Raw genomic sequence first — 20845 nt, 5'->3', positions numbered from 1 at the left:
CACACTTGTGTCATTCATTGTACCCATGTCTGTGACATGACTACGTGGGTATACACTACCTTATGAAATCTCTATTCGGCATCCATAATTGCCCAAAACAGCGCAATTATAATTATTGAACACTCTGGCCAATTCTTTTTGCACGTTTACCTATGTTACAGCTGTGACAGTAGACCTATATTTTGCACTATTAGCACTTTTTCAGGACTGGGCTGTCCAAGTTATAGCAGTGTTGCATTATACTAATATAAGTGTCCATGTAGTGTCATAGCTGTGACAGTGGGTGAACATACATATCATTACCTCTCTGTTAGGACATGAATTTTTGTCCAAATTATTATAGCTATGTCGTGCACTCTATTTGGCCATATTACTGTATTAGCTGCTGAGAGCTCTTTCTTGCCATTTGGGTATATATTTTGGGTGGTGGCCATATCACTACCATGGATGCTTATAACTCTTTTCCTTGATAGCAATATTACCATAGCATCTTATAATCTAGTCGCCTAGGAATGCACATACGTTGTATACCTCTTGCCTCTTACTGATACACTTTGTTATGATATTTTTGACATCTGATTATTAAGTATACCATTTTTTGTGCATCTGCATATGTTTAGCACATTTGTACCAGTGATATCCATCGGTATATCCATCTCTTTTTATGTCAATCTTTTTATGTCTATCTTTTTTGTACATCATTTAATAAAGTATATTACATTTTATGGCATTATGCTTCCTTGATCTTTTTGGTATATATAGTAGTTGGGGAGTGCCATGTGTTCTCAGGCCCGAGTTGTGGATATCCATAGTCATCCATGTAGTAGTATGGACATCGTGTATTCACTGATTTAAAAAAAAAAGTACTCACCTCCAATCTGTTCCCCTCCACACTGCGTCCACCTCTGAAGCTGGTGGGAGTGTATGACTGCCATACACCCCAAGTCACATGCACGTTGACGTCAGCTGCTGGTATTTGATTGGCTGTCATGTGATGCCACACACGGGTCTGTGCGCTGCAATAAACTTCAGGTGAATGTGCGTCTAGGATGCACATCCAGCTGAAGTATTTGCGGACGTCATCGGGCCTCTCACCCGTTGGGCCCAGGTGGTCACAACATGCCTCTGCCAATAGTGAGTGGACCCACCTCCCCGTTTGTCCAGGGCCCCAGCACTTGCCAGGGTGCTACGGGTAGTGATGCCTGCCCTGACCAGTGACATCAAATATTCTGATGTGAAAGATAAAATTTCAAAGTTCCATGCATGATGCATGTCTCCAGCTCCATCAAAATGCAGAATAATTGCGAGATACCACCTTTTCCTTAGCTCATATTACACAAATCTGCACATGGTGCGCTATTACACCGTCACAAGTCTCCTATTTCATGAAGAAAAGTTTCCGTGCCGCACTCCATGTGACACTGTAGCATAGCTGCTAGAAGAGAATATCCATGTGTAATCCAGCATTATAAGGGACCTGGACCACCCGTGCCTCGGGAATATGGAGCCATAGGGACTCCATAAACCATGTACGCAGCTTTTGCTCATGAGTAGAGTTGAGCGATACCAGCCGATACTTGAAAATATCGGATCGGAATGGATCGGCCGATCTTAAAAAAAAGTATCGGTATCGCTGATTCCGATACCGGGAACCAATGCAAGTCAATGGGGCCAAAATATCGGAATTAAAAAAAACCCTTATTTTCCTTGTAGGTTAATTCTACATGAAGAAAAACAACTAAGAATAATGTAGAATATATTGTGGGAGGTGGAGGAGACATTAAAGCCATAGAGGTTTAGCCCAATCAAATGGAATAGCAGGAATTAAACTTTTTTTTTAAAGACGTTAGGAGTTACAAAGATATTGACTATGTTAGCCTCATTTATATTTTGCCAGACATGTATGTCTTCTTCTTCTTTCTTCTTTCTTCTTCTTCTTCTTCTTCCTTTTTTTACCTTCTTCTTCTTCTTATTATTCCTTTTTTTACATTCTTCTTCTTCTTCCTTTTTTTACATTCTTCTACTTCCTTTTTTTACATTCTTCTTCTTATTCCTTTTTTTACATTCTTCTTCTTCTTCCTTTTTTTAAATTCTTCTACTTCCTTTTTTTACATTCTTCTTCTTCTTCCTTTTCTTACATTCTTCATATTCTTCTTATTCAACAATTATTATTCTACATATTCAACTTCTTCATCTTCTTCCTATTCTTCTTCATCATATTCTTGTTTGTGTCAGGCATTCCTGTAGTTGAGTCTCGTCATCATCTGATGCGTACTGAGTTGTGCTGACCATAGGCACTGGCCCACTCGCCTCTTCAGATTCAGAGGGACAAAGAAGTTGCGCATCACTGCATACTGCCTCTTCTTCACATTCAGGAATGCTGCTTGGCTGGCCCCCTTTTTCCAAGCCAACAGATTCCGAGAACAGAAGTAGAGACTGTGATGGCTCCTGTCCATGTCTCTCTGACTGCCTGGGCACTTTGGCAGGTGGTGAAGAGACAGATGGTTGCTCTTCGGTGCTCTGGTCCTGAGAGGCTGTGGAAGTAATTGAAGTCGATGCGTTAGCTGCCATCCATCCGACAACGGCTTCAATTTGTTCCTCCCGCAGCAGTGGGGTACGTTGAGGTCCTACAAAGCTGCGCATAAAGGACTGTTGCCTGCTAAAACTGGGGGATGCTGATCCACTGGTGCCCGCAGCAGGCCCAGAATCCCCACGTCCTCTACCTGCAGAATCCCCACGTCCTCTCCCTGCAGAATCCCCACATCCTCTCCCTGCTGAACCTCCACACCCACGCCCACGCCCACGCGCCTTACTCCCTGCCTTCTTCATCTTGCCAGACTGCTTAAGATAGGCAGAAAAGTACAAAGGGGGGCCTTAGTGTGCTTATTCCTGAACAGCTGATTACAGGTACAAGAAACACTAATTTTATGAAGTGTGTGTGTGTGGACTACACTTTAATAGGAGCTGATGTGGCCTACACAAGTTCCAAATGTAGTGTTTGGTGAACTTTTTTTGTGGTTTCTTTGTTGGAAACAAACTCAAAGTATGTGAACAAAGAATTGAAACTGATAGTATCACCAACTTTTTGGAGCTATTACAATGCAGGCAGGTAACCTACAATGCAAAAGATGAGGCTCCAAAAAAATTGGGTAATACTAATCTGGCTGCGCCGGCAGGGCAAAAGCCAGAAAAAAAGGCTCCTCTATCTACTCCTATATAGTGTTTGCAACCAACCAATGTTGATGGATACGGATGGATGCACACTAATAGGAGAAGAAAAAATGAGCTGCACTCAAAGACAAATATGTGTGAGGCAGTGACGCACGTTGAGCGTCCTACAACCAGACGTAGCTGCAGGACACTCTACTCTGCGTGAGCTGAACTCACACACAGTCAGAGACCTCTCAGACAGCCGTGAACAGTGCAGCTAAGTGGGCACTGGCACTGACAGGCTGCAGAAAGGCTCCGCTGTGTACTCCTATATAGTGTTTGCAACCACCGTAGATGGAGATGGATGGATGCACACTAATAGAAGAAAAAATGAGCTGCAATAAAAGAAAAATGTGTGAGGCAGTGACACGCTGAGCGTCCCACAACCAGACGTAGCTGCAGGACACACTACTCAGCGTGAGCTGCACTCACACACAGTCAGAGACCTCTCAGACAGCCGTGAACAGTGCAGCAAAGTGGACACTAGCACTGAAAGGCTGCAGAAAGGCTCCGCTGTCTACTACTAGTGTTTGCAACCAACGTATATGGATACGGATGGAAGCACACTAGATTGAAATTATGTAAAAAATGCAGCTCAAAAATTAAAAGATGTATGAGGCAGCAGTGATCACACTGGGTGGCCTACAGCCTGACGTGGCTGCAGGACCCACTCCACAGCGTGAGCTGCACTCACACAGCCCTTGCAGACAGCTGTGAATACTGCTGCTAGGACAAAGAAGGCTACAGTGGTGGTTTATGTAGCCTGGGTAAAGCACTAGATGTTTGGTGGAATCGCTATTTCTAACTGTCCCTCACAGTCTTCTACAGCAGCCTGTCCCTAACTGAATTCACAGCAGAGTGAACCAGAAATGGCGGCTGCGGTGGCTTTTATAGTGCATCATGACATCATTTCGGCAGCCAATCACAGCCATGCCAATAGTTAACATGCCTACATGCCTAACAGGATGTGCCCACACTTCGGAGGATTCCCATTGGCTTAATCAAAGCAAGCAGGCTCATAGCATGATGGGAACTTCAGATTCCGATTCCGGAATCCGATATGACAAAAGTATCGGAAGTCAGTATCGGAATTCCGATACCGCTAATATCGGCCGATACCCGATACTTGCGGTATCGGAATGCTCAACACTACTCATGAGTAATATCAGTTCAGCTCAGGTTTAGTCTCCATTATGATTCCAAGTAAATCTAAGACTGGACAACTGTAATGTATATACAGTGCTATATTCACTGAATGCATTTGTATTCAATATTTATGGTTACAAATGAATCCACTCTATAAAGATGAGAGATGGAGCCTAAAATATGCCTGTGCATCATTGTGATTGTATCTCTTACCAGAATAACGCTCTGCAGCTGCTGGCACCAGCCCATATGTTTTCCCAGCTGTGTAAATGTCTCCTCCATCCAGTGTAACCGCATCAGCGTCTTTTTGCTGAATGGATAAAGCAGAGAGCAATGGTGAATTCCATCAGTAGCTATTAACTTATTGATGAGGGGAAATTAGAGTAGTAATGGAGAGATAAAAGTTCATATAGGAATTATAATGTTGTCGCTAGACACTTTTAACTAATCTTATTGTTTCTCCCAAGGTGACTGCCAACCATTTATCTACTTCTGCTCCCCGAAAATTGACACTATATAAGGGCTCGCTCACACGAGCGTATAACAGGCTCTGATGTTATATTGGATAGCACTCTGCCCAATGTTATACTACCAGTCAGTGCAGATTTGCGATTTTTTTCTTATGCCGATTCAGCATGAGAAAATAATCACAGCATGGTGCTAGAGCATCCGATAATTGGATCACAAGTACCCATATAAATCTGTCTATGGGTGCATGTGAAACGTTGGACTGCACTCAGATGTTATCCAAGTGCAGTCCGACACTGCAGACTCAGATAATGGACAAGATGGAGAAATTAAGTTCTCCATCTTCTCTGCACTTGTGCTGCGATTCTCTCATGTGAGAGAATCAGATTATATTCAGATGACACGCGGCTCACATTCTGACAGAGCTTGAGCCGAGAGTCACTAGCAAAATCGGCCCGCTTCTCTCGCATGAAAGAATTGACGGCCGTGCAACCCCGGCCAAAGGCTAAGTATGCACATTGTTGCTGTCATGTGTCAAGTAGTCTTTAAAAATTGTGACATAACTACAACTTTGTAAAATTGTGGTAAAAAATGCACCACATGTGGACCCACTCTTTGGGGACGTTCACACACATGTATATTTTTGGCTGCTGTTTTTGCATCTGATATATGCAGATTTGACATGGATTTTGATGCAGATTTGCCACAAGCTTAATCCTCTGAACTGCAAATGGTAAAACTAGAGGGAAAATCTTGCAGCGTAAATTGACAGGGACATTGATTTAACATCCAAACAGCAGATCAATTTCGGCATTGCGTGGATAAGAGTTACTGCTATAATTTACTGCAGATTTTCTGACTGTAAAATTCAGATGGAAAATAGCAGTCATCTGACTTGGGTGTCAACATAGGCTAAAACTGCACTATATAATAAAAAGACCTACTATATAGTTCTAACTTTGTTTTGTTACTCCATTCAAAAGAGACTTTTAGAAGAGCATAAGGACAATGGTTTAATGGGACAACCCCATTAGTATGTGCTTGCCTGCGTCTTCATGCTGCAGTATATACTCTTAGAAAATACACTAAGTTGTGCTGGTTCTGGGTGGCCCAGGATTTAATATACATGAGATGCTAACCTGGATCATTCTCATGCAATCTTCATGACTTGCTGCAGAGACACACTGAATTGGCGGATACAACGTCTTGTTAATAAATGCTGTGGCCATATCACCACATTTCCAGACTTCTTCTATGTTAATGGTGCACCAGCGGATAGATTTTGGGAGCTCTTGAATATATAAGTACATAAAATAATGACAGATCACATATTGTTGGATGATTTTTCACATTAATCGGTTCTCTTACATCTTGAAATACTGATATTTCTGATGATTTTTCGTAGTTGTGAACAGAATTCTGAATCAAGTTGGATGTACAATACAAAATAATATTGTGGTACCGTGTTAGCCAGAAAAATAGATGTAAATACTTATGTTCCCCCCAAAAAATTGAGAAAAGTGTTCAAGGTGTGATACCTTTATTGGCTAACCAGAGAAATTATATTTGCAAGCAAGCTTTCAGGGCTCAGAAGGCCCCTTCATCAGGCTGAATTACAAGTGAATTATTGAGAAGAGACGGCAACATTTAAATAGGAATTAAAACAGGACATGAGGTGATGCTAGCTAGAGACAGGCCAAGGAAATCAAACTAAGGTTGAATCAAGTTGGAGAAATTACTCAAATGTATCATTTATCAGTATCTTGGGTTCAAATCCCACCATATGCCACATCTAAAAGCAGCTTGTATGTTCTTCCCGTGTTTGTGTGAGTTTCCTCAAGGTTTTCCAGTTTCGTCCCACATTTCAAACACATACTAATAGGGAATTTAGATAGCAAGCCCCATTGGGGACATGATGATGTCTGTAAAGCGATGTGTGAATGACTAGCGCTATATAAATGAGTAAAATAAAATAAGTAACTATTCAATATTTTGAAACCTGTTTTCTAACCTAATCATGCCCATACAATTAATTTATTATCACCATAGGTCCAAACATGCACACACTCACGGATACTTACAAGGATGCACACTTGCCAGTCACAATCAGTGCCCGCCCTCCTAAGAAAGCCCCCATTAAGGTCACAGCTGCAATACCCACATAAAATAACAATAAAATACTTCAGTGGCTGCATCTTTAAAATAAGAAAAAAAAAAAAACATTCCAAGCCATAAAATGTTGCTTTACTATCTGTGTAATAAAGTGGTAGACTTTGGGCTACTATGAATTATAAATGACATTTTCCTTACTGTCAGTGTCACAGTCTATTCCTGTCATCGCTTGAAGAAACTCATCTCCGAGCCAGGACTGATAAGTCTGGTTAGAGATCATCCGTAGCTCTGTCGTGGCATCTCTGAACAGTAAGTTGCTGGCATTGTAAGCGGTAGAGTCAAACATTTTGAAGCTGGAGCTGGGGCTGTTGTATTTTTGCTAAAACAGAAGAAAATTAAATGTTATATTACAAAACATAGGAAGTTGGTATCTAAGTTTACGAATCCCATTGGGTGTCTATAATGACTTATTATTACATGTTATTGAATACAAGACTATGAAGTTTCATAATGGAAAAAAAAACCTCTGTAGACCAGTCTGAGATCAATACCATCCTGTTAGAAATGCAATTATGTAAAAGCAGAAAATGGCACGCACTATCCAGTAACCTTTGGAGAACAAAGGTCTACCTCTAATAACTTGCTTGTTCTGCTCTTCTGCGTATCCTAAGGGATGTTATCTAAGTTTCCATCGATCTAGCCTGCCTTCAAAGATGTTTTACAAAGCATATATTAAATATCTATGAGGTCACTAGCTACACTGGTCATTTTTTATGTAGTCTAATATTTATTTTCTATTTACAGCACTGAAAACATTTGTCAAGACGTTTCTACTTAGACATCAGACAGAGGATCCACTGCTCGAGACCTTTCTCCAATACACAAAACAGAGAAAGGGGCAAGGGGCTTCTCCAACTGTGAGGCTCCCTCTAGAAATTGGGGAGGCAGTGTCCACAGAAATACTTATTCACTTCCCTGTAGTTTCTCTGGCAGCAGAAACCTTTAGTTTCACGCCATAGTTCACATACTTTGTACTTATTTTTACATTAGAGTTCAGGAAAACAAAGAAATTGTGAATTGAGTTGTTTTTTATTTTGGCTTATTTTTTTTATATACCTTTTAGTGCTGCTTAAGCACCATCTTTGTGCATGTGATGAGGCACCAAAGGAAAAAGGTTTAGAAGTTTGTAGCAGAACTACAAGTGCTTCTCACTAAATTAGAATATCATCAAAAAATTAATTTATTTCTGTTCTTCAATATAAAAAGTGAAACTCATTATTTAGAGTCATTACTCCTCATCCCACCCTCTTTCTGTTGGAGTCCCCCAAGGCTCTGTTCTAGGACCCCTACTCTTCTCAATAATCCCCTCTGAAATGTAAAGTGCTGCGGAATATGTCAGCACTATAGAAATAAAATTTATTATTATTATTATTATTATATTATTCTCAATCTATACACATGACCTGGGACAACTCATAAACTCCCATGGATTCCACTACCACCTTTATGCTGATGACACTCAGATCTACCTCTCTGGCCCAGACGTCACCTCTCTGCTGTCCAGAATCCCGGAGTGTCTATCAGTCATATATGGACAAATCTGAACTCATCATCTTTCCTCCATCTCACAGATCATCCTTACCTGACCTATCGTAATTAATGACATCACCCTTTCCCCAGTACCAGAAGTCTGCTGCCTAGGAGTAACCCTTGACTTTGCCCTGTCCTTCAAACGACACATCCAAGCTCTTTCCACCTCCTGTCGCCTCTAGCTCAAAAATATATCCAGAATCTGTCCTTTCCTCAACCCTCAATCTACCAAAATGCTTGTGCATGCCCTCATCATCTCCTGCCTCGACTAATGCAACATCCTTTTCTGTGACCTCCCTGCTAACACCCTCGCACCTCTCCAGTCCATTCTTAACTCTCCTGCCCGACTAATTCTTCTCTCTCCTCGCTACTCCTCCGCTTCTCCCCTCTGCAAATCTCTTCACTGGCTCCCATCCCCTCAGCATATTCAGTTCAAATTACTAATGCTCACAAACAAGGCAATCTATACCCTGTCTCCTCCATATATCTCTGAACTAATCTCCCGATATCTTCCCTCACGTAATCTCCGGTCCTCCCAAGACCTCCTTCTCTACTCCACACTTATTCGCTCCTCAGCTAACCGCCTCCAAGACTTCTTCCAAATATCACCCCTCCTCTGGAATTCTTTGCCCCAACACGTCCAACTATCAACCACATTTGGATCCTTCAGACAGAACCTGAAAACCCACCTCTTCAGGAAAGCTTACAGCCTGCAATGACCCCATTGCCTCCTCACCACTACCGGAGCTACCGCCTCACCAACACCAGAGCTGCTGCAACCCCCCAACCTACTGTCCTGATTCCTACCATCCTGTAGAATGTAAGCCCGCAAGGGCAGGGTCCTCTCTCCCCTCTGTATCAGTCTGTGATTGTTAGTTTGTTTACTGTAAGTGATATCTGTAATTTGTATGTAACCCCTTCTCATGTACAGCACAATGGAATCAATGGTGCTATATAAATAAATAGTAATAATAATAATAATAATACTGTAATTACAAACAAAGTGATGTATTTCGAGTGTTTATTTCTGTTACTGTTGATGATTATGAGAAACTGGGTCTGAGCAGAAAAAGTAAATTAATGTGCATGCAAAATGTAATTGCATATGAACACATGACCTTTACACAGAGAAAACCAAAAGCAAAACACAAAACAAATATCCTGGAATAAAAAAGTAAAAAAATATATTGCAAAAATTGCATGAAGGTAGTAATAATAGTAATAATAAGGGTATTTAGTTAACATAATTTTGATCAAAATAATGTAGAAGCCATGACGTGGCGGGATGGCTTCTACATTATTTTGATCAAAATTATGTTAACTAAATACCTTTATTATTACTATTATTACTACCTTCATGCAATTTTTGCAATATATTTTTTTACTTTTTTATTCCAGGATATTTGTTTTGTGTTTTGCTTTTGTTGATGATTATGGCTTACAGCCAATGAAAACCCAAAAGTCATTATCTCAGTAAATTAGAATATTTTATAACACCAGCTTGAAAAATGATTTTAAAATCCGAAATGTTGGCCTACTGAATGTGTATTCAGTAAATGCACTCAATACTTGGTCAGGGCTCCTTTTGCATCAATTACTGCATCAATGTGGCGTGGCATTGAGACGATCAGCCTGTGGCACTGCAGAGGTGTTATGGAAGCCCATGTTACTTTGATAGCAGCCTTCAGCTTGTCTGCATTGTTGGGTCTAGTGTATCTCATCTTCCTCTTGACTATACCCCATAGATGTTAAGGCGAGTTTGCTGGCCATTCAGGCACAGTGATACTGTTGTCTTTAAACCAGGTATTGGGTCTTTTGACAGTGTGGACAGGTGCCAAGTCCTGATGGATAATGAAATTTCCATCTCCAAAAAGCTTGTCGGCAGAGGAAAGTGACTCGCCCCCAGAGGCCGTGGGGTACTCGGTGCTTGGCCCGTTGACTTCAATGGGAGATGTCACAGCAGCAGTCACCCAGTCCGTGGCCTCAGGCGGTCAATGTAAAAGGGGTAGAGTGATGGGGATAAAGTTGTTGAGATGATTCGTGATGCCACCTGTGGTTTCTGGTCAGTTTGACCAGCGCTGCAGGGTTGCTTCTCTCGGACAGATGGTGTGGTGCAGCAATGATGTTGAAGCTCCCCACAGGTGGAGCTGTAGTCCCAGGGCAGTGTAGATGAGGTTGGCAAGTGGGAAGATGGTGTAAAGAAGTAGATGTAGCAGAGCCGGGTGCAAGGCGCAGGAATAAGTGGAGGACACAAGGGCATGTAGTTCCAAAGGCTTTACTCACAGTATGGTGCGCACAGATGCCCGGTTCAGTGCTGTGTCCTCCAGGTCAGGGGCTCAGCCAACTCCCAGGCAAGGTAAAGTACACCTTTCCAGCACTCCTCCAACTTGTGCCTTCTCTGAACGTCTCCACACTAGCGCCTAATCTGAAGTACTTGTAGTTGAGTATTAAACTCAAGTTCCTCCTTCTTGATGATACTTAGAACTCTACTTGTACAGCAGACAGCTGTAGCCTGCTTCGGGGACTTCTTGCTATCATGTCCCGGCTCACCCACGTTGCTGTTGTGCCCCCCAAGTCTTAGATGGGAATAAAGTGGTGACGACTTCTATTCCTCCGGTTTCTGCTGCAGGAACATCAGTATCGATACAACCTCGAGGGACCGGACCCCGGCCATGTGCTTCAAACTTGAGGAAGGGTTCTGCTCTGACCCTAGTCCTTAGTTCTCTTCTTCTCCTTATGTTCCGTACTAAACTATCTTCCTTCTGAAGAATCAGGCTTTCTATGGCCCTTTCCTGTGCCAGCAGCTCCAGATCACAGGAGTCTGCTGCAGCACTTCCTTCACTCCATCCCTCTCATGGGATCTTCTCTCACAGACTGACCTTTTCCTAATATTCTCCCGCTCTCTTGTGCAGTCTAAGCTCCACCCACCTCCCAGCACTCTTCGTGTTCCAAGCAGGGAGCCATCAAGGTTGCTCTGCTACACTACTGGTGTGCGTGTGGGATGTGAGTGTTGGAGTGTGGTCAGGTGTCTCCACATTACCTGGATAGTGGGGTACCACACCTCAGGAGGAGGTGCAGTACCTCTGTGGCGACTGACCCCTCAGGGGCACCACATAAGCATGAAGTGCTCTAAAATTTACTGGTAGACAGCTGCGCTGACATTGGTCTTGATAAAACACAGTGGTCCTACAACAGCAGATGACATGGCTCCCCAAACCATCACTGATTGAGGTTTAGTGCGAAGTTTCCACAATCAGCTTTGATTGTGTGCCTCTCCACTCTTCCTCCAGACTCTTGGACCTTGATTTCCAAATGAAATGCAAAATTTACTTTCATCTGAAAACACCACCTTGGACCACTGAGCAACAGTCCTGTTCTTTTTCTTCTTGGCCCAGGTAAGACGCTTCTGGCGTTGTCATGAATGGCTTGACACAAGAAATGTGACACGTGTAGCCCATGTTCTGATACGTCTGTGTGTAGTGGCTCTTGAAGCAATGACTCCAGCAGCAGTCCACTCCTTATGAAGCTCCCCAAAATTTTTGAATGGTCTTTTCTTAATCCTTTCAAGGCTGTGGTTATTCCGGTTGCTTGTGCATCTTTTTCTACCACACTTTTTCCTTCCACTCACCTTTCCATTAATATACTTGGACACAGAACTCTGTGAACTGCCAGCTTCTTTAGCAATGACCTTTTGTGGCTTATCCTCCTTCTGGAGTGTGTCAATGACTGCCTTCAGGACATCTGTCAAGTCAGCAGTCTTCCCCATGATTGTGGAGCCTACTGAAACAGACTAAGGGTCCTTTTTAAAAACTTAGGAAGCATTTGCAGGTATATTTTGTTAATTATCCTAATTTACTGAGATAATGACTTTTGGGTTTTCATTGACTATAAGCCAGAATCATCAACATTAACAATAATAAACACTTGAAATAGATCACTGTTTGTAATGACTCTATATAATATATGAGTTTTGCTTTTTGTATTGAGGAGCTGAAATAAATTAACTTTTTGATGATATTCTAATTTAGGGAGAATCGTTTGTATATCTGTAGTATTGCAAGCATTTGTACTGTCAGGGCAAATGGTCTGGCAGTAGGTACAGTATTTCTCCAACTATATTAGCCATAAAACAAGGGTTGAGCTCCATCTTGAAGCCAGTTTAAACATACTAAATGTTACTTCTATTCACAGAAACTAGTTAAAGATTTTTTCTTGCTTCTTCTGTAGAATATACTGTATGTACTATTTAGACATTTAAGCCATGTTTTTTGATGACTTTAGTATGACCAGAAGTTAGACGTACAAGTAGTATGATTGCTTAATGTATCTTGAGGATTTCGCATTGGTTTCTGCTTGAGCCTAATATTCAGGATTGAGAGTCCTCAGTAGTTGATACCTTTTAATGGCTAACTGAAAAGATGGTAACACATTGCAAGCTTTCGAGACTACCTTTTACATGTCTGCTACAGCATAAGGAGTAAAGTCCAGGGGCAATTTGAAACTCTGAGGAAAACACTTACAGAAAGCACAGAGCAAAAATTACAACAATACTACAACAAACTACGGACCTTTCTGGTTCATAACAAGGAAAAGAAACTACACAGACTGCGTCTCAATTCAGGACTCTATACAAACAGATACAAAACAAATCCAAAACCTGACAACTTGGACAACCACTCCACTCCAGACACAAAAGCATCTAACTGTGTCATCAATCTCTCAGATTATAAACCCAACAAAGTGGAACTGGCCGTGCTTTCTAGAGGACTCTCATTTTGTCCCACTAAGGCCGTAGATAAAACTGAACTCTGCAGTGATATGGAACAGTATTTCAGGAGACAGCGCCTGAGGGAATATTTCAATGATACAGAAGATTCAGAAAACACTCAGACCGAAGGAAAAGGGATCGTAACAACTAGGAAAAGGTCAGACTGGACACCTCCACCTGGACGCAACCCTCATTTGGATAAATATATAGACTCCTTCAGACATTTGATAAAATCCACAATCATAGACACTAACAGGAGACAAGCATCCAACATCAGTGCCCAGGAGAGAAAGGCCATACAGTCTTTAAAAACCAACAAAGAAATCATCATTAAACCTGCTGACAAGGGAGGTGCAATAGTCATGATGAATATGTCAGACTACATGAAGGAAGCAAACAGGCAACTTATGGACACACGCTACTATAGAAAATTGGAGTCGGATCCTACACAGGACTATTACAAGGAACTAAACAAGTTGGTTTCTTGTCTGCCTGACCACTCCATAAGAGCTGGCGATGACCTGATACCAGAGACTCCAAGAATAGGGACATTCTACATGCTTCCCAAAATCCACAAATCTGGAAATCCAGGAAGACCAATTATTTCATGTGTGGGCACCCTCACTGAGCAGGTATCTGGATGGGTAGAGGGTATTCTTAAACCACTGGTGAAGGATACATCCAGCTACATTCAGGACACAACTGACCTATTGAATAAACTAGCAGCAATAGGTCCTCTACCAGAAGGAACCATCCTGGCCACCATGGATGTGGAATCTTTGTACTCTAATATCCCACACCAAGATGGTTTAAATGCCTGCAAATTCTTCATGGAAAACACAGGGACTGATGCTGATGCTGTTGTGAAACTTATAAAATTCATCCTCACCCACAATTACTTTGAATTTGACAACAGGATCTATCTACAGGAGACTGGCACAGCTATGGGAAGTAAAATGGCTCCACAGTATGCAAATCTTTTCATGGCAAAGCTTGAAAGCGACTTTTTGTCCTCATGCCCCATCAGGCCCCTGGCCTACTACCGCTTCATTGATGATATTCTAATCATCTGGACGGAGTCTGAGCAACAGCTAAAGACGTTCCACGAACAGTTTAATCAATTTCATCCCACCATCAATTTAACACTCAACTACTCCAGTACTGAGATTAATTTTTTGGACACCATCATTAAGCTAAAAAACAATGAAATAGAGACATCCCTGTATCAGAAGCCAATCGACTGTCCAACATACCTTAAATGGGACAGTTTCCATCCAAAACACATAAAGAACTCTATTATCTATAGCCAAGCCATCAGATACAATCGTATATGTTCCAACCCCATGGATAGAGACAAACACCTTGGTCGCCTCAAAAAGACCTTTTTGAATCAGGGTTACCATCCAAGAACAATTGAAAACCAAATTACAAGAGCCACCAGATTGGCAAGGAATCACCTGCTAAATTACAAAGCTAAAGAAGAAAATAACCGAGTGCCTCTAGTAGTCACCTACAATCCAAATCTGGAGGTGCTAAGGGGAGCTGCACGGAAATTACAACCTTTACTACAAAAAGATGCCCGATTAAAATCCATTTTTCCAGACCTCCCACTGCTGTGTTTAGGCAGCCCCCAAATTTAAGAAGCATCATTGTCAGAAGCTCCCTGTCGTCTCCAACAGCTGCAGGAACCTTTCCTTGCAACAAGAAAAAATGTAAAACCTGTCCATTTATAATGACCACGGACAAGATAAAGATCCCCAGCTCACATCAGGACTACAAGATCCCAGGTACTTTCACCTGCATTACATCTAATGTGGTGTACTTAATTATTTGTACTAAATGTCCAACTGGGGGTCTGTATGTGGGGGAGACAGGGCAAAAGCTTAGAACAAGGATGAATGCTCATCGTCACACAATAAGAGAAAAAAGAATGGATCTACCTGTGGCAAAACATTTCTGTATCCCTGATCACAGCAGCGTGGATATGAAATTACTGGTATTGAAAGGTAACTTCAATTCTCAGAGAGAGAGACGAGTTTGGGAGTACAAATTTATGATGAACTTTGACACTCTCAGTGCTGGAATGAATGTGTCGCATGGATTTATGTCTTTTTACATCAATTAAGGAATTTCCTTTTAAAACCGTGTGGGGGCATCACAACACAGAACTAGACCCCAATCAGAGGACCATAAAACATCCGGACTCCTTATCTATGAACTGGTCCAATGTTTATATTTATGTTTCTCCCTCTCCCATGATGATAGTTCTGCTTCACGTCACTTGTCTTATCTATTGCATTTTTTCTAGGCTGTATTGTGCATAAATATGTGACTTCAGATTTTGTATTAGTCTAGACTGATGAAGAGACCTGAGTAGTCTCGAAAGCTTGCAATGTGTTACCATCTTTTCAGTTAGCCATTAAAAGGTATCAACTACTGAGGACTCTCAATCCTGAATATTTTTCTATCTACTGGCTAACATGGTACAAAGATATACATCTTTCCTGCTTGAGCCTAGAGTGTTTGATAACCCTCAATCCCATAAAGTGTCTGCTAACAAATAGTCAATCTCTGCATGTGTTGCGGCTGTTGAGACATATTGAGCCGCGATACAGGCAGGTGCGGGGGGGACTTGAACATACTTTTTGAGCCCTTAATAGTAGCACATTGCCGGAGATGTGCTGCTGATGATATTATGCTATATTAGGACAAAATTGTATTAGGGATCGTTCTGTCCCCATTATTGTTCTTTGGCCCAAGTAAGCGGAATGATAAACGATCACTAAATTACTTGTTTTATAGTTAAAGGATCTAGTTAAGATGCATTGGTGGGACAAAATTAGAACATCTAACTGCACCATTAGAATCGCTGTTCACTCCCCTGACCCACCTGGCCTTCATGTAGCATCTTGTAAATCAGAGATCCATCCACATCAGACCTGACCACAACAGCATGAGCTGGTACCCTGGCAAGGTTACACTTTTTCCATTCAGTGACATCCGCACGCGTACCATCCCGGCACAGCAGCTGATAATCTGAGGACAAGATATTCTTTGCCCAAGAAGCGGAATTTTTTCCTAAATTGTATGATTAACATAGCATTAATTCATATATACGGCGTATATACAGTTCTACAAATCCAACATATGGTATTTAATAAATATTGTAATTTTATCTATTCAAATAAATATCTCAGTTATTATAATGCAAGTAATGTATTCCAGAACAGCTGCCATATATGTTTCATTAATCACCAATTATTTTCCATTAAACCTGTTTTCAAGCAGATCTGACTTGTCAGTTTTAGAAAATACAGTTGTGCTCAAAAGTTTACATAACCTGGCAGAATTTTTGCTTTCTTGACCTTTTTTTTCAGAGAATATGAATGATAACACCAAAACTTTTTCTCCACTCATGGTTAGTGGTTGGGTGAAGCCATTTATTGTCAAACTACTGTGTTTTCCCTTTTTAAATCATAATGACAATCCAAAACACCCAAAAGACCCTGATCAAAAGTTCACATACCCTGGTGATTTTGGCCTGATAACATGCACAGAAGTTGACACAAATGGGTTTGAATGGCTACTAAAAGAAACATCCTCACCTGTGACCTATTTGCTTGTAATCAGTGTGTGTGCATAAAATCTGAGTACCTGGGATTCAGACAGACTCTTGCATCTTTCATCCCAGCCACTGATGTTTCTGGATTGTGAGTCATGGGGAAAGCAAAAGAATTGTCAACGGATCTATGGGAAAAGTTAGTTGAACTGTATAAAACAGGAAATGGATACAAACAAGGTATGCAAGGAACTGATAATGCCAGTCAGCATTGTTCATACTATGATTAACAAATGGAAAATCAGGGGCTCTGTAAAAACAAAACCATGGTCAGGTAGACTAACAAAAATTTCATCCACAACTGCCAGGAAAATCATTTGGGATGCAAAGAAAAACCCACAAATAGCATCAGATGAAATACAGAACTCTCTGAAAAATAACAGTGTGGCTGTTTCAAGATGCCCAATAAGGAGGCAGTTAAAGAAAAATGGGCTGCATGGTTGGGTCGCTAGAAGAAAGCCATTACTGCACAAATGCTACAAGGTATCTCGCCTAAAACACAACAAGAGAACACAAAATGACAAATTTGCAAAAATACTCTGCAGTAAAAAACATGACAGTAATCAGCAAGTGCTGTATAACAAATACAGGGTATTTAGTCGATACTTTTTTTGCAAAAAATGTATACCAAGCCGCTTCACCACATCACGGTAACCCTTCACGAAGCAGAAGGTATCTCACCTACACTATGCAAAACAGTACAGAGAAAAGCCTCAAAACTTCTGGAGCAAGGTAATTTGGAGTGATGAGACCAAAATTGAACTTTTTGGCAACAACCATAAACATTACATTTGGAGAGAGGTCAACAAGGCCTATGATGAAAGGAACACCATTCCTACTGTAAAGCACAAAGTTGGCTTGCTGATGTTTTGGGGATGTGTGAGCTACAAAGGCACAGGAGATTTGGTCAAAGTTGAAGGAAAGATGAATGCAGCACGTTTATCAGCAAATACTGGAGGCAAATTTGCAATCATCAGACCAGAAGCTGCGCATGGGACGTACTTGGATGTTCCAACATGATAACGATCCAAAACACAAGGCCAAGTCGACCTGTCATTAGTACAACAGAACAAAGTGAAGGTTCTGGAGTGGTCATCTCAGTCTCCTGACCTCAATATCATTGAGCCACTCTGAATAGATCTCAAGCGGGCAGTTCATGCTAGACAGTCCAGGAATTTACAGGAACTGGAGGCTTTTTGCCAAGAAGAGTGGACAGCTTTACCATCTGAGAAAATAAAAAGCCTCATCCACAACTACCACAAAAGACTTCAAGCTGTCATTGATGTTAGAGGCAGCAATGCAAAGTATTAAGAAATGGAGTATGTGAACTTTTGATCAGGGTCATTTGGATGTTTTGGGTTGTCATTATGATTTAAAAAGATAAAACACTGTAGTTTGACAACAAATGGCTTCACCCAACCACTCACAATGAGTGGAGAAAAAGTTTTGGTGTTATTATTCATAGTCTCTGAAAAAAGGCCAAGAAAGCAAAAATTCTGCCTGGGTATGTAAACTTTTGAGCACAACTGTATTTGTATTCACCATAATGTAAAAAACATGGATTTTTGTGATAACTCACCATAAAATCCTTTTCTCCGAGACGCTCATTGGGGGACACAGATACTGTGGGTGTATGCTTCTGCTGCTTGGAGGCTGACACTAAGTGAAAAAAAGAGGTTAGCTCCTCCTCCGTCGTATACACCCTCGCCCCTATTCCGGGCAGAACTCAGTTTGGTGCCAAAGCAGTAGAAGGACAACAAAATCAGCCTTAATACAGGTACAACATGTCTAGAAAAGGACCACCCTTATATCACATAAATAATTGTGTATTAGCTAAACAGAAACAGAGCCAACTGGCTAATAGGGTGGGTGCTGTGTCCCCCAATGAGCGTCTCAGAGAAAAGGATTTTACGGTGAGTTATCACAAAAATCCATGTTTCTCCTTCGCCTCATTGGGGGACACAGATACTATGGGACATCCTAAAGCAGTCCCTGGGTGGGAGATTGACTCACCGATCCAAGCTACATGCACCTCTTGTTTAACAGGTTTGCCACCGCTGCTTAGAGAATCCTTCTACCCAGGCTCGCATCCGCCGAGGCCTGAGCATGGATGTTATAATGTTTGGCAAATGTGTGCAGGATGGACCAGGTTACTGCCTTGCAAACCTGTTCCCTCAAAGCCTGGTGCCGAAGCGCCCAAAAGGCGCCCCCTGCCCGGGTAGAGTGAGCTAATTGCTGGAATCGGCGTGCCTCTAATGCAGTAGGACTCCTGAATCGTCCAACGAATCCATCTGGCTATGGTCGATTTTGAGGCAGCGGGTCCCTTCCTGCGCCTTTCGGGGAGCACGAACAGCGTGTCCGTCTGTCGAAAGGGTGCCGTCTGTGACACGTACCTCCGGAGGGCTTTTACCAGGTCTAACGTGTGAAGAGCCTTTTCCACATGGCGCACCGGTGCTGGACAAAATGAAGGCAAAACAACATCTTCATTAATGTGAAAAGAGGACACGACTTTCGGCCGAAAAGGAGGGGCTGGTCTGAGGACCACCTTATCCCTATGGAAAGTGAGGAACGGAGCTTGGCAGGATAGGGCCGCCAGCTCTGAAACCCGCCTGATGGAAGTGATGGCCACTAGGAACACCACTTCCCAGGTAAGGTACCTCAAAGAGATATTCTGAAGTGGTTCAAATGGAGCTTCCTGCAGAACACTTAGGACCATGTTAAGGTCCCAGGCGTCCATAGGCGCCTTCTAGGGAGGTACCAAGTGGGAGACTCCCTGAATGAAAAGTCTTCACCTGCAAATTAGTAGCAATTCTGCGCTGGAGCAGGATGGATAAGGCCGATATTTGTGTCCTGAGGGAACCTGGGGCAAAGCCCGAGTCTAATACTCTACCGACTGAGCTATCCGGGCTCTCTAAGCCCGACTGGAGAAAAGCCAAGATGTTGGGGATTGAGAATCCCAGCGGGGAAACACCGCAGTGTCAACACCAAGCAAAGAACACCTTCCAGGTGTGGTGGTAAATTCGTGCTGAAGCAGGTTTCTGGGCGCCAATCATTGTATCGACCACTTCGCTCCCGAACCCTGCCTGGGTTAGAATCCAAGATTCAACGGCCATGCCGTCAAACACAGGGTCCCTGAGTTCGGGTGGCAAATCGGCCCTTGAGACAGTAGATCTGGGCGTTCTGGCAGGTGCCAAGGAACGTCGGCGAACAGCTGCATTAGATCTGCGTCCCACGCTCGACGGGACCAGCAGGATCGCCGACACCCCTTTTGTCTTGATCTTTTTGATGACTCTCGGAAGTAGTGGCAGTGGGGGAAATAGATATGGGAGACGAAACTGGTTCCATGGCAGAACCCACGCATCCACCGCGAATGCCTGCGGGTCCCTGGCCTGAGCGACATATGTGGGCACCTTGGCATTCACTCTGGAAGCCATCAGATCCACATCCGGAGCTTCCCACAGTTGACAAATCTGCTGAAAAACTTCAGGATGTAGAGACCACTCTCCGGATGAAAGACCCTGCCGGCTGAGAAAGTCTGCCGCCCAATTTTCCACGCCCCGGGATGTGGACCGCCGAAATCACCGAGTAGTTTGCTTCGGCCCACTGAAGATGAGCTCCCCCTCTGGTTGCTCTGCTGCGGGTGCCCCCTTGATGATTTATGTAAGCCACCGCTGTGGCATTGTCCGATTGAATCCAGACATGGCGGCCTGCTAGAAAGTGAAGAAACTTCTGCAGAGCCAGCCGAATTGCTCGTATCTCCAATAAGTTGATTGGGAGGCGTGCCTCCTGTGGCGACCACCGTCCCTGGGCTGTGTGGTAGCAAAACACCGCTCCCCCACCGAGGAGACTGGCGTCGGTTGTCATTACCAGCCAATGATCTGGGGGGAAAGGTTTCCCCTGGGCCAGAGAGGAACTGGTTATCCACCATCTGA

The 20845-nt window shown here is 42.6% G+C and overlaps 1 protein-coding gene across 1 annotated transcript in view; it reads right to left on the bottom strand.

The window, feature by feature from the left end:
• The window catches only part of MELTF (melanotransferrin), a 207836-nt gene that overhangs the window by 70341 nt on the left and 116650 nt on the right, over positions 1 to 20845 (bottom strand). The window contains exons 7-10 of the mRNA XM_073578729.1: positions 16185 to 16372; positions 7135 to 7315; positions 5964 to 6115; positions 4570 to 4666 (exon numbers count right to left, since the gene is read on the bottom strand). Coding sequence (XP_073434830.1) covers positions 4570 to 4666; positions 5964 to 6115; positions 7135 to 7315; positions 16185 to 16372 — 618 coding nt within the window. The remainder of the gene's footprint in view (positions 1 to 4569; positions 4667 to 5963; positions 6116 to 7134; positions 7316 to 16184; positions 16373 to 20845) is intronic.

This window comes from Dendrobates tinctorius, unplaced genomic scaffold (assembly GCF_039654945.1).
Source record: "Dendrobates tinctorius isolate UK_male_01 unplaced genomic scaffold, ASM3965494v1 ptg000060l, whole genome shotgun sequence".
NCBI lineage: Eukaryota > Metazoa > Chordata > Amphibia > Anura > Dendrobatidae > Dendrobates > Dendrobates tinctorius.
The sequence above is the reverse complement of the archived record's forward strand: the minus strand, read 5'-3'. Positions and strand labels throughout refer to the sequence as shown.